Source organism: Paramormyrops kingsleyae, chromosome 23, assembly GCF_048594095.1.
Source record: "Paramormyrops kingsleyae isolate MSU_618 chromosome 23, PKINGS_0.4, whole genome shotgun sequence".
NCBI lineage: Eukaryota > Metazoa > Chordata > Actinopteri > Osteoglossiformes > Mormyridae > Paramormyrops > Paramormyrops kingsleyae.
Genome location: NC_132819.1, coordinates 24,101,768 through 24,114,565, shown reverse-complemented (window position 1 = coordinate 24,114,565; position 12,798 = coordinate 24,101,768). Strand labels below are relative to the sequence as shown.

Below are 12,798 nucleotides of genomic sequence, written 5' to 3'. Positions count from 1 at the left end.
TTTAAGTCTAAAACTACATGTACTTAAAAGTACATGGTTGGAACCATGTACTTTTATTTTGCACAATATCAACCATAAAAAAAAAAAATCAGAAAGTCGTTTTACAATTAAACCTATAATTTAAGGATATGCCGTCTTTGAGAGAATCCAATCTTTAATACAAGGACCAAGACTGACTGTCCCGTCCTTGTGCTTTTGTCCAGCATTAGCATCTGCACTGGCTCACTGTGTCACTCTCACCTCTGTGTGGCCGGAGTTCATGCCATGGATATAGCAGACTGCATATCTTTATATGGTCATTCGTTTTCATTATACAGCCAATAGGAACAAAATGCTACAGCAAAATACAACAATGGATTTTGTTAATACCAGAATAAAGGACTATAAGGCATTTGTATACCTCTGGTCATTAAGTTTTATGAAATTTATTCCACCTTATTTACGTATAGTGTGTGTACGTGGTTAGCAATTAAATTATTTAGAGACGCTTCAAAGCAATGGAAATTTGCAATAAGCGGTTTTTCAGTCTATGGTCAAAAGCCAAATGAATTATATATCAGTCTGAAGGTGAACAAAACGTATTTTAGAGATACAGCATTATAAGTATAGCTTTCTTCATTGCTAAATAACTCGTTTTTATTGGCTAAGGCTTGTTTTTTCCGTAAGTGTGTGTATGTTGTTACCGTTTATTGTGCACGGTACAGTATTTGCTATTATAAGAATTGCAACCGTTATATCATCAGGATGTGTTTTAATAATGACAATCCGTCACTGAATTTTAAATCCTGTGCAGTTGGATGTACAGTGTACGCTGTGTAATATGGGGGTAGTGTAGATGTAATACTCTTATTTGCTGCTAGGGGGCAGTATGACTTCACCCACACTCAACATACAGCCAAAATATCTATGGTGCTCAATGGACTGCAAAGTGTCCTGGGTTAAGGGAAGGGTAAGTTCGGTGACTTATTTTACTGTTTAAACTTGATCGTTCAGTCATGTCAATCAGAAAGCTTTAAACTTCCGTTTAAATATGTTTTTGTCGTATTTACTGCTATTTATATGGCTTATATGCTTACATGTTTTCACTAGCGGTGTCTGTGCAGTGATATTTCGGGAGTGCAAATTACTTCCACCGTTCCCTGCCTGAACCCGGTGGCAGCACCGTAGGTGAGCTAAGAGCTCTTTATTATGAAGAAATGCGGTGTGATGTCTAAGTGTAGCTCCTTGTCAGCATGCCGGTTCTCCTCCCTCCAATGGTACTTTGCAGGCCGGATCGTCGCACGCGTGTGAAGTGTCCTTATGGCAGGTCCGAGCCACGTTTTAAAGGTCCGATCCTTATACAAGCGGATACTCCTACTGCACCGTTTCATGCCCCTGGACCTGCGGGCTCTCGGGGACCAGTACGTAAAGGACGAGTTTAGGAGGCACAAGGCGGCGAGGCCCCAGGAGGTCACAAGCTTTATGCGGGAGTGGGAGGTAAGCCTGACCGCGTGACCATATTCATACAAATCTACTGGCTTCCAGTAACGCTAAAGGCTGATTTTAAACGTATCGAAAAAGAAGACAGCCTCACTAAACAAGGGACTTATGAAAACCCAGGGGACGACATGCAATATAACAAAATTATAGTCGATCATGTGGCAGAACTTAGACGTGATAAATTTAAATGATATAAAAACGGTTACCGTAGATAGCTAGATAAATAGATGTACTTTCATGATCTGACTGGGAAGTTCTTTTGTTAAAAAGAAAGTTAATTTTTTCACTATTTGATCTTGTTCAGTTATTTCCAAATGGTGGATGACAGCAGTGGAAGTATATGAGCCCAAAACAGCATGTCATGAGTTCCTAAGAGAACAGATTCCAGACTTTCAGGTGCATTTGGTTACAAAAAAAACACAAAATTGTTTCACGTATCCAGGGGAATTGTCTCAAAAATCAATGAATCAGAATATCTTTGTCATTGTAATATGTACAACGAAATTAGGTGCAGTCCTTGCGGCCTCAAAGAATTATACAATAAATTATATTAAAAACATACTGCACGAGACATATTGCACATAAAAGACATATTGCACATGATTGTATCTATTGTACTCAAGTTGTATGAAGGTGATTAGTTGTCATTCAGCGCCCTGATAGCGACAGGGTAGAAACTACTGTTCAGTCTGTTAGTCCTTGTTTTGATGCTCATGTATCTTTTGCCTGATGGCAACAGTTGGAATAAGTCATGAGCGGGATGTGAGGAGGCTTTTAGGATGTTTTCCGCTTTTCTGAGACAGCGAGAGCTGTGCAGTTCATCCAGAGAGGGTAAAGGGCAGCCGATGATCTTCTGGTCAGTCTTTATAATCCACTGGAGTGATTTCCTCTGCACTGTTGTGTGGCTGGAAAACCACACACACAAACAGCAGCATACAATGCTCTCAATGGAACAGCAATAGGATGACACCAGCAGTTTTTGGGGGATGATATTTTTCTGACACTCTCTGCACACAGTCCCCTCTGATTTAAAGTGGTTTAATGTCAGTTTTCCTTTTCCTGAAATCCACCACGATCTCCTTGGTCTTAATTGTGTTATCAGTGCACCACGCTGGCAGCCGTTCCACTTAGTCTCTGTAGATCTTTGCCAAATATGGACAAACTGCTAAGAGGAACGGTGACACAAGTCTAAGCTTTCCAGCAGGAATAGGTGGTCACTTCCCAGCAGGAATAGGTGGTCACTACAGTGACCTGCACAGCCAAACCGGGGGGATATTCATGATTGGGGAGGGGGGGCATTTTCATTCATTCAATGTTTGCTGAGCACCACATAAATACAGCCTTAAAATTGCTATAGAAGCTGTGACCCAATGCTGTACATCAAACACATTGCTTGGGCTTCAAAAAGATGTGATTTCTGGCAAAGCTGCCATTCAGAATCCGCTTGTGTCCAAGGCTAATGGACAAAGAGAGAACCTGGAAGGTAATATGGTCTCTGAGTCATTGTCACACTTTTTTATTCATCCAGAGGTGATTTACGATTGGAAAGATGAAAAATGCCTACATCCCACAATTTCTGCCCGTATGGGTAGCAGTCCATTGGGAGACATTAGTTATGATGACCACTCTGCAAGTTGCGTAAAGCAGCCAAGAGTTTGTGGCCATTTACAGGAGCCTGCAGAGCAGCAGCTGCTCCCTCGCGACGTTCCCGTGCTATAAGATAAAACCTCCAACACCCTGTTAAACAAGGGTGGTGTCATGAGGACCAAGCTGAGGTCAGACACCTTACCTGGGCTTTGCCACAACAATGAGCCTTTTTGGGAAGTAGTATAGCCCTGAAATAGATTTCCACCCCTTCAAGCTTCAGAGACGGAGTATCCCCAACTATACACAGTTTAGGACTTGCATAACAGCAAGGACTGAAGCAAACGGCTGGTTCTGCATCTTAAGTCCTTGATATTAATATATTGTTAGGCGTTTCTGTTGTGTTGTCCACCCCAAGTACGCATCTACTCAGAGCTGGAGTGGGATTAAAAATCAGCCCTGGACAGGCCCCCCACACATACATACCCATGATTAATTTTGCCAGTCAGGAGGGGAGGTCCTGAATTTTGCTGGCCCACAACCCCTTTGTCCGGTGTGCCAGATGGCCAGTCCAGGCCTAGGTGTTACATCTAGGTGTTGTCGATAAGAAATAAGGAAACGGATGTATTCTTGTTTTTGGTCACTTGGTGGCAGTATTTAGAGCATTAATGTTTTATAATGTTGTTCTTCCAGATAAACGAACACGTTAATACGTTAAATACTGTGCAACGCAAGATGTCCTCAATTTTGAGTGAAAATGCTCGGTTATTTTCATATAACTTGAACACATTTAAACAATACATTTGTTATACTATGAAAATGGTGCTGAACTATTTGCATTTAAAAATCATGCATGCTGCCCCTTCTTAGGGCCTGCAAGTAACGTTTAAAATCACTTGTGTTTGACTGCAAGTCATGGTATCCTAGTGAGGTTGTAATATATCCCCCGGTCACCAAATCTCATTTAACCACCAAAACGCTCCGATAAACTGTGTGAATAGTGGTCACACACAGACAGCCCATAATAAGATGCCTCATAATAATATAAACCCCTGAAGGGCACTGTAGGGCACTTCAGAGAAATACATAATTTATTGGATTTCTAATTGGAGCTAGAGCAAGTGTTTCTTGTCAATAAGCGCTTGGAAATTAAATCGTAATACAAGCATCTGAAAATTCTATAAAAAAAAACCCAAATGGACCCATACAAAGCCACCTGAAAAACACCAAGAATTAAAACAAACCCTGTTTTTGTAGCAAAAATCCGTTTTGGTAGCAAAAACCTGTTCCGGGAGCAAAAACCTGTTCTGGGAGCAAGCCTCAAGTAGCTGCGTGGTGCGTTCCACAGCATAACCTGGCCATTCTTGGATTGGTTTGTGGAGAGATTATTAAAACATGGGGGCCCTGTGCACCCCCATACCGTGGTGTGTGGGTGTGGGTGGGTGAGTTTCTCCCCATGTTCCAGTGGGTTTTCTCCTGCGGGCTGAAAATATGCAGTAAGAAGAAACGGAGTCTCTAAATCATCCACAGTGATAGCGTGTGTAGCCAGCAGTGTGCAGACATCCCACACAAGGGCACCCTGCAGTGCGCAGACATCCCACGCAATAGTACCCTGCAGTGCGCAGACATCCCACGCAAGGGCACCCTGCAGTGCGCAGACATCCCACGCAAGGGCACCCTGCAGTGTGCAAACATTCCATACCCCAGGTTCCCCCCAGCCCCGTGCCTGCCGGGGTATGCCTCGGGTTCCCCCCAGCCCCGTGTCAGCTGGGGTATGCCCCGGGATTCCCACAGCCTGTAACGGAGAATCACTTAGGACAAAGTGTTTACCTGTGGCTGACTGATGAACCATATCACTGGAAATTGTTCTTCATTAGAAGTCATGAAGAATGCTGCCATTCCACCTGAAGCCAAATAATCTAATGAAAGAGCAGCTCATTACGTCTCTCTGCCATGCGGTTAAATCCTCTCTCGTCGTGGCACCTCACATATTCACAAGTTCATGTTTTGAGAAGCCATCAGTTATTTTTCCATAATAACTTGCCGTTTTCAGGGACCCAGATTCATTTAGCAAATGGATGCAGATTAAATTGCTGAATTTTATCTCAGACGTAGCAAAACTAACTCTTCATTGATTTATTAAATGGTTTCTGCTGATTCCAAGTCTAGCCACTTTCTTACAGTTATTCAAACAATTGTGTATTTCGGAAAGACAGGGATGGTTTTATATTATGATATTTAATAAATATATGTAAAGGGAATGAGGCACTGAATTCTCAGTGCTGACCTCAAATCAAATATTCCTCCAGGACCAAGTGCACAAACAGCCGAAATATTCATACAGAACTTCATGTTTTACACACAGGGAGGTAGTGAATTACTCCATGTTGAATTTTCATTGGCCCCTGAGTTGCAGGAGGACAACATAACCAGGAAGAGGCAGACAGATCTGCCCCTAAATATGATTACAAGCTTCAAATGCTCACCCTAATCCAGTTACACCTGGGTGGGTGGATTGCAGGGGGGGGGGAGGGAGGGGAATCCTCTCTCCTTAATAAAATCAGCTGTATGGAAATGAAACCGCGTTTTGCTGAAATGCCCCCGGGGGCAGCATGGTGATGTGGCTGGAGGCTGGGAGACCTTCAGCATAATGGCTTTGCGTTTCCAGTCCCCGTGGGGCTCCTGGGATTCTGTGAGGGAGACCAAACGTGGACACCTGCCAATCTGAAGCATGCGGGGTGAGGCGTGTGATCATCAAATCCACAGCTTCTTCACTGTGGCCTCCTTAGCCGCACAATGAAACCTTTCATCAGATCGAATTTCACACATTTAGCCACCGACTGCGATCCTTACGTTACATCAGCAAGCCACAGTTTTTCTGCACATTTAAAAAACTACACACATGTACCAATCGCACCGCTTCTTAAATGTACCCTCATCGTGTACGGTAGCACCCTACCGTTGACATAAGTTGCAGAAATGCGTAAACCCCCCCAACGACGTTTAGAGCTAATGGGATTACAGGTCCACAAAATGCCTGTCACTGGCAGTTTGTGGCATCTGAAATGGAATTGGTTCTGAGTACTCTGTGAATGAATGAATCTCCAGGTTCCCATATGAATACAAATTAAACTCCACCAAACTACTCAACGGTATACTCTGACTGGAGGGGGTCTGGAGGGCGTGCACAATTCAAGAAACCTAAAAATCTGGAAAACACACAACTGCAGTGATGATTGCAGTGTGTCCTGACTTGCCAGTGCGAAGTACTTCCCACTGTGGGTGACAGTATAAATAAGTCATCAATAAAACAATTAGTCTCCCTGTCATGCAGTAATTCACAGAATATTTTTTTTTTAGAGATGCAGCAGGGATAACGTTGAATTCAGTATTGCTCTGGAGTGAGATTCAGATCTCTACATTTGTATCATTATATACAATGACCCCCCCCCCCCCAAGCACACACAGAGCCAGGCTGTTTGTAACTGTACTGTGGCCTGAAGCTGCAGTGCCTGCTGGGAAATGTGGGTCAGTTTGGGGTCGCCGCCTCCATTATCTGCAATTAAGGCTCCCGATCCTGCTGCAGCTGTTCCCAGCTCCCAGTGATCCGGCCAATTCCACCACACTCCGCTAAAAGCTGCAGTCGGCTTGCGATTTCGCGTTGTTCTTAAATTAAATTCGTCTTGACATGTGGTGGTTTCACCGGTTTCCAATTGTGGGGGCGATGTTGTGCTATTAGCTTATCGACGGGAGCGGTCAATATACCGTGATGATCCCACCGTTCCATACTCCTGATAGTTGTGCCAGTTCACCGTCATTGGGGTGGTTTACCTGTGTCCTGGGCCGGTGACGTGACAGGGTTTCCTTATGCCTCTCTCCTTCCCCTCTGACTCTCTGTCCGCACAGAACTACAAGGACGGCCTGCAGTCTCAGGTCCTGGAATCAGCCGGGAGGGAGGCGAACGTCGGCAAGTACGGGGTGGACCTGTCAGCGGAGCAGCTCTCGCAGCTTCAGGACCAGCAGATTGGACAGCTCTACGAACTCATGCTGGAGTCCACCAAGTCCAATCGCCAGTTCAGCATCCAGGGGGACAGTTTGAATAAGTAGGGTGGGGGGGGGGGGTCAGGGGGGAGGGGGGTGGTTGAAGTCAGTCCCTGTGATTCATCCCCACGGCTACCGCTCTTCGTCAGAGACACGCCCAGCTGAGAAGCCGCTGTGGAGCCACTCTCAAGAGCAGGCAGTTAAGCTGCTGTAATCACATTAGAGGAGGTAGGCCGAAGGAACGGCATCGTCTGCGGCATCGGCCAGTTTCTTTTTGCCCATTTAAGATGGGGGGGGGCAATAGAGACACAGAGGTCAATTCGTACATTAAGGTGTCCTTGTGAGGGTAAGAAACAGCAACTTTTCACATTTGGCTCCTCGTGTTGCAGGACTAGCTTGGGGGGGCAGTAGGAGGGATGCTCGAACCCAGACGTTGCCGTGTCTCGGTTGACGGGACCGTGCCCTGGGAATAAGATGGAGCAATAAGCAGTCTAACAGAAGCAATCCAGTCGGAGATGTTTGAGCAGGATCATGTGACCAGTGAGCAGTGCTGTGCAAGTCTAAGGCAGCCAAAGAAAATGCTGTTTAAATTATCTTGCTGTGATATTATGGCTGTTAAAATGTATCGGCTTAGCTATTAAAAACCCTTCTGAAATAATGCCAGTATTCCCAGGAACCCTCCACTGTACCCATGTGGAGTTTGGCTTGACCAGTAGCACCTTATTTGACTAATCAGTACTTCATCAAGTTATTTAATTAACTTAAGTGAGCTGGTGGTGAAATGTGATAAATGCATGGAATGGCTGAGGTGCCCCTGAGGAGAAGTTTGGGAACTGAAGCCGTGTCCATCTAGTCACCCAGTAAGATACCAGTTTGGGAACTGATGCCGTGTCCATCTAGTCACCCAGTAAGATACCAGTTTGGGAACTGATGCCGTGTCCATCTAGTCACCCAGTAAGATACCAGTTTGGGAACTGAAGCCGTGTCCATCTAGTCACCCAGTAAGATACCAGTTTGGGAACTGAAGCCGTGTCCATCTAGTCACCCAGTAAGATACCAGTTTGGGAACTGAAGCCGTGTCCATCTAGTCACCCAGTAAGATACCAGTTTGGGAACTGAAGCCGTGTCCATCTAGTCACCCAGTAAGATACCAGTTTGGGAACTGAAGCCGTGTCCATCTAGTCACCCAGTAAGATACCAGTTTGGGAACTGAAGCCGTGTCCATCTAGTCACCCAGTAAGATACCAGTTTGGGAACTGAAGCCGTGTCCATCTAGTCACCCAGTAAGATACCAGTTTGGGAACTGAAGCCGTGTCCATCTAGTCACCCAGTAAGATACCAGTTTGGGAACTGAAGCCGTGTCCATCTAGTCACCCAGTAAGATACCAGTTTGGGAACTGAAGCCGTGTCCATCTAGTCACCCAGTAAGATACCAGTTTGGGAACTGAAGCCGTATCCATCTAGTCACCCAGTAAGATACCGGTAAGTTTCTGGACAACAGAATGGTAAATGATCTGCATTTATATAGCGCTTTTCTACTCCTACGAGTACTCAAAGCGCTTTACAACACATGCCTCACATTCACCATCCACACACACATTCATACACTGATGGTGGAGGCTGCCATGCAAGGCACCAACCTGCACACCGGGAGCAATTTGGGGTTCAGTGTCTTGCTCAAGGACACTTTGATGGGGTCAGGAGGACCCGGGGCTCGAACCTGCAACCTTCCAGGTGCCGAACGATAGCACTACCTCCTGCGCCACCATCTTCCCAAAGAAGAAATTCTGTTTTTGTTGCTTTTAATTTGCACGTTTTAATATTTAATGTGTTTTTTTCCTAAGCAAATATGCACTTATGCAGATAAATAGCTTTAAGCATTTTTTCCTTACTAAGACATTAGCACAGTACTGTATACACACACACACACACACGACAGTTATCCGTCTTACTCTTCAGTTGCAACATATTAATCTCAGTTAGACTGTTGCTCCAATTTCATTGTCCTACTCTGTGGCGATTGGGGAAACTGGTGGTGCTGGGGGGGGGCGGGGGGTTGGGGGAGGTTCCTGAACTGCACTTTTTTGATAATCCTTTCAATGCCTTAACACAGCAAGAGGAAAATGTATTCGATGCACAAATCCCTTCAAAGCCTTCCGTTCATCTGTACCACTCTGAGCCTCCATCAGCACGACGCACCTGGAACACGGTGCTGGGAATGAGATCCACGGGATCGATATCACCCCCGCAGAATGGGGGGGTTCGCGTCACCTGGCCCCATATCAGCTCTGACGGGTGAGAGGATACCCCCCCCCACCACGGGGATTAAAAGATGAGATCCTAATCTCTCTGGAGCTCAGTCGAAAAGAGAAAGTTGTTTAAAAAAATAAAACTACAACCTTTCAACCATAGTCCTATCACACAAAGAACTGAAATGGAGACCGTCTGTGCTGCAGTAATTTACTCGGTAAAACCCCACATCTCTCGGGACACATCGCTATCAATTGCGGAAGCGTAACGAATATCATGAAGGCCTTGATCATAATTAGAAGCTGCTGTATGACAGGTAATGAGAGGATCGTGAGTTTGGGGTCCAGTGATGAGCAGCATGTTACGAGTGTATCATGCAGGAGGACATTCTGAGGTTGCCGTGGAGGTTGGTTCTGAAGTAGAGCCCCCCTCCCTTGCTCACGACAGCCTGCAATGTCGGCTGCTGACAGTGTTGTTCAGGAAACGGATAGAGGGACTTTATTCAATTCAGTCCAATAACTGCTCCATAAGGGAGTTGGAGTATATGTCAAGCCGTTTCCCTGTCATGGGGATCGCCGCATTAGCACGGCCTGCTGGTTTACTTTAGCAAATTGAGCTGAGTTTCCTCAGATGTGGATGGATGAATGAAAGCACACGGTGCAGCCTCACAACACACTTCTCAGACGGCTTATGAGCCCCCAAAGTCAGCTACAGCTGTGATTAATGTGATGCCAGACGGTCATCTGGGAGGTTCCACTGCTTACACACACCTCACATCGTGCATCAATGCTGACGGACTAACGCAGAGGGCACAATGAGTGCCATTGTGTGACATTTCATGCATTTGTATAGTTTGGTTTCAGTAACAGTATTTCATAACCCCATTGATGGATTTCAGAAACAGGAAGCCTGCAGGAAAATTTGTTCAGCTAATATATGTCAGTCATTTCACCATCTGCCCAGAATAAATATATTTTCAAGAGTTTTGTCATGCAGATCCGGCACGATATTAAAAATCTCAGATGAGCACTAAGGTCCTGGAAAAAATTTTGCCCCCCCCCCGCCACCCCATGAAGAGAGAACCATTTAACGAGACAGACAAATTTCCCCTAAGACTCAACACAACTCGTATCTAGCTACAAATTTTTCACATTCTCTCTTTTTAAGCAGTTTTTGATATAGTGAAATTTCTGTGCTTTTGTACTCAGTGTTTCCCCTACGTTTACAGCTTTGGGGGGGGGGCAGACGGACACCGGCAGGATTCATGGTGTTCATGTGTTTCTTTTAATGACAGCAGTCAAAAAACGCAGATATATTTGTTTGTTCTTCAGGTGGTTGACGCGACATTTTCCAACGTGCGCTCTCTGTCCGCTTGTGGGAGTGTGCTCACTGGTGTGTGCGCGCACATCGGGGCAGAACTCAGTGCAGAGGAGAATTGTAAACGCGTGACCGTGTACAGACAAAAATGACAAGCTGTTGTGTAAATAAGATAAATAACATAAGTGTCACGATCCGCTCCGTTCGATCCCGATGTGTGCCACGCCCACCTCATTACCTCGTGTGATTCCCTGATTGTTCTCACCTGTGGCTCGTTACCAGTAGCTTGTCTTTTGTATTTAGTCCTTGTCTCAGTCAGTCTACCGAGATCCGTCATTGTAGTGTCAGTGGATGTCCGTACCTGTCTACCCCCGTCTGCAAATAAACCCTGTTTGCCCGACTTAACGGCTCCGCTCGCCTGCTTTCTGACTCGCCCACCCCGCGATACCTGACAATAAGGCTATTTAGTTTGTTTAATAAAAGGACAATGTATAGACCTGTTCTATAGGAAAGGTAACTTGTTGTGATCTGGCGCTATATAGAAAATAAAATTAAATGAAATTAACTTGACCTTCAAAGGGGGGCTGGAGGTGCCGTTGGGGGGGCGGGGGGCCCTAATATAATGGTAGGGGAAACACTGGTACTGCATGGGGGGCACTTTGCCGTTATACAAACCAAACAGGTCGGCTACCCCCAACTCCATGTGCATTTGTTCATTTGGAAAGAGGCCACCAGATTTGTGGAAATATCTCCGATTCCTTGGGGTCAGTTTGTTTAAGGCTTCGGTTCAAGATCGACATCAGGATGAGGTCTCAGAGAGGCGGTCTTCCTTTACGACATGCCAGGGGAGCGGACCGGTATTTAAAAATGTGAAGAATCGAAACCGAGAAGAGCTCGGTGAGTAACAAAACACACCTGGAAATCTCGTGTGCTCGTGGTCTTTGTCAGCCTGCGCCAACAACAACCTACTCTCAAGCATATGTGTAAATGCCCCCCCATCCCCAGAAGGCAAGATAAAAGGTTGCGTTTGAAGAGCATTAGCCAACGCACATTTGGGGATGACTCACTCAATCTCCCAGTTAGCTGAAGAAGCTCTATCGAGTTTGAGAGCTTTCAACGTTTTTCATGATGGTACACAAGCTCAGCCCTTTGCCCACAAACGGACATGCTTTAAAATACTTCTCGGGATTTGTCCAATTAAATAGTTGTGGATGATTTGACTTTGCAACCCCAGTTGGTTGTTTTTTGCTATTAATAATGCTGATAACCCAAATACTAACATAACATTTCCTGAAGAGTTATTTTAAAATCCTGGCGTAGGATGTTTAGATTTGAGCTCAGTTCAGGGCTGAAATCTCCAGAAATTGTTGATGCTGGTTGCATGACGACACATGAAAGATGCTGTCTGGAGCTCGACGCTCACAAAACATACAAAATGTGCCATCATGGAGGCTTAAGTTTAAACCAAGAAATATTTGGAGAGGATGATGCATTTTGACTGGCCTCAGAACCTCCATTTGATGGAAACACACATAAACATTGGAGAAATGACAACTACAGGACGAACTTCACAGAAAGCCAGTACACATCCTAGAAGAAACACATTAAGTAAAACCAGTGCTTTCTTCCAAAGAATGATCAAACCATAAACTCTAAGCCCTAAAGGTGAAACAAGTTTTTGCATTTGATATCTAGAACCATAAACAAATCATCTGACTCTCTCCCTGATTTCTGTTCACAGGGACTCCATCTTTACACAAACCAGTTTAATGTAATGGTTTTTGCAAGCAAATCCTCACAAACTACTAGACAGCCTTGATCTGAAATTTTTCAAATCACATGCTGAAAAAAATATATGGAAGGAGATGCATTATTATGATAAGTAAACTTCCGGGCCAAACACAGGACTTCCTGCATGATATTCCACATGCACAGTCAGCTGGAATCGGACCTGATGGGTCTTTAATGAATAATAATAATAAAATAATAACACCTGACTGTGGAGATTGCAGTACTGACTACAATGTGAATTTTAAACTTTGACTAGATAAGAGGCTTAACAGATTGTCGATGTGCGCGCCTCAATTCAGAAACAGGCTGTCAACAGAATTAAACTACATTTTGTTG

At 44.9% G+C, this 12,798-nt stretch overlaps 1 protein-coding gene across 1 annotated transcript; it reads left to right on the top strand.

The window, feature by feature from the left end:
* The first annotated feature begins 849 nt into the window (after window positions 1–849).
* sdhaf3 (succinate dehydrogenase complex assembly factor 3) lies at window positions 850–7,170 on the top strand. Its single transcript, XM_023809725.2, has 4 exons — window positions 850–949; window positions 1,090–1,167; window positions 1,268–1,476; window positions 6,970–7,170. Exons 3-4 carry the CDS (start codon window positions 1,300–1,302, stop codon window positions 7,168–7,170), a joined length of 378 nt encoding a protein of 125 aa, XP_023665493.2. The 5' UTR covers window positions 850–949; window positions 1,090–1,167; window positions 1,268–1,299.
* The last annotated feature ends 5,628 nt before the right edge of the window (window positions 7,171–12,798 follow it).

Coding starts and splice junctions, on each gene's coding strand:
- sdhaf3 (XM_023809725.2), top strand. CDS start 1,300: ATGGCAGGTCCGAGCCACGTTTTAAAGGTCCGATCCTTATACAAGCGG. Junction 1,477..6,969: donor GCTTTATGCGGGAGTGGGAG/GTAAGCCTGACC, acceptor CTGTCCGCACAG/AACTACAAGGACGGCCTGCA.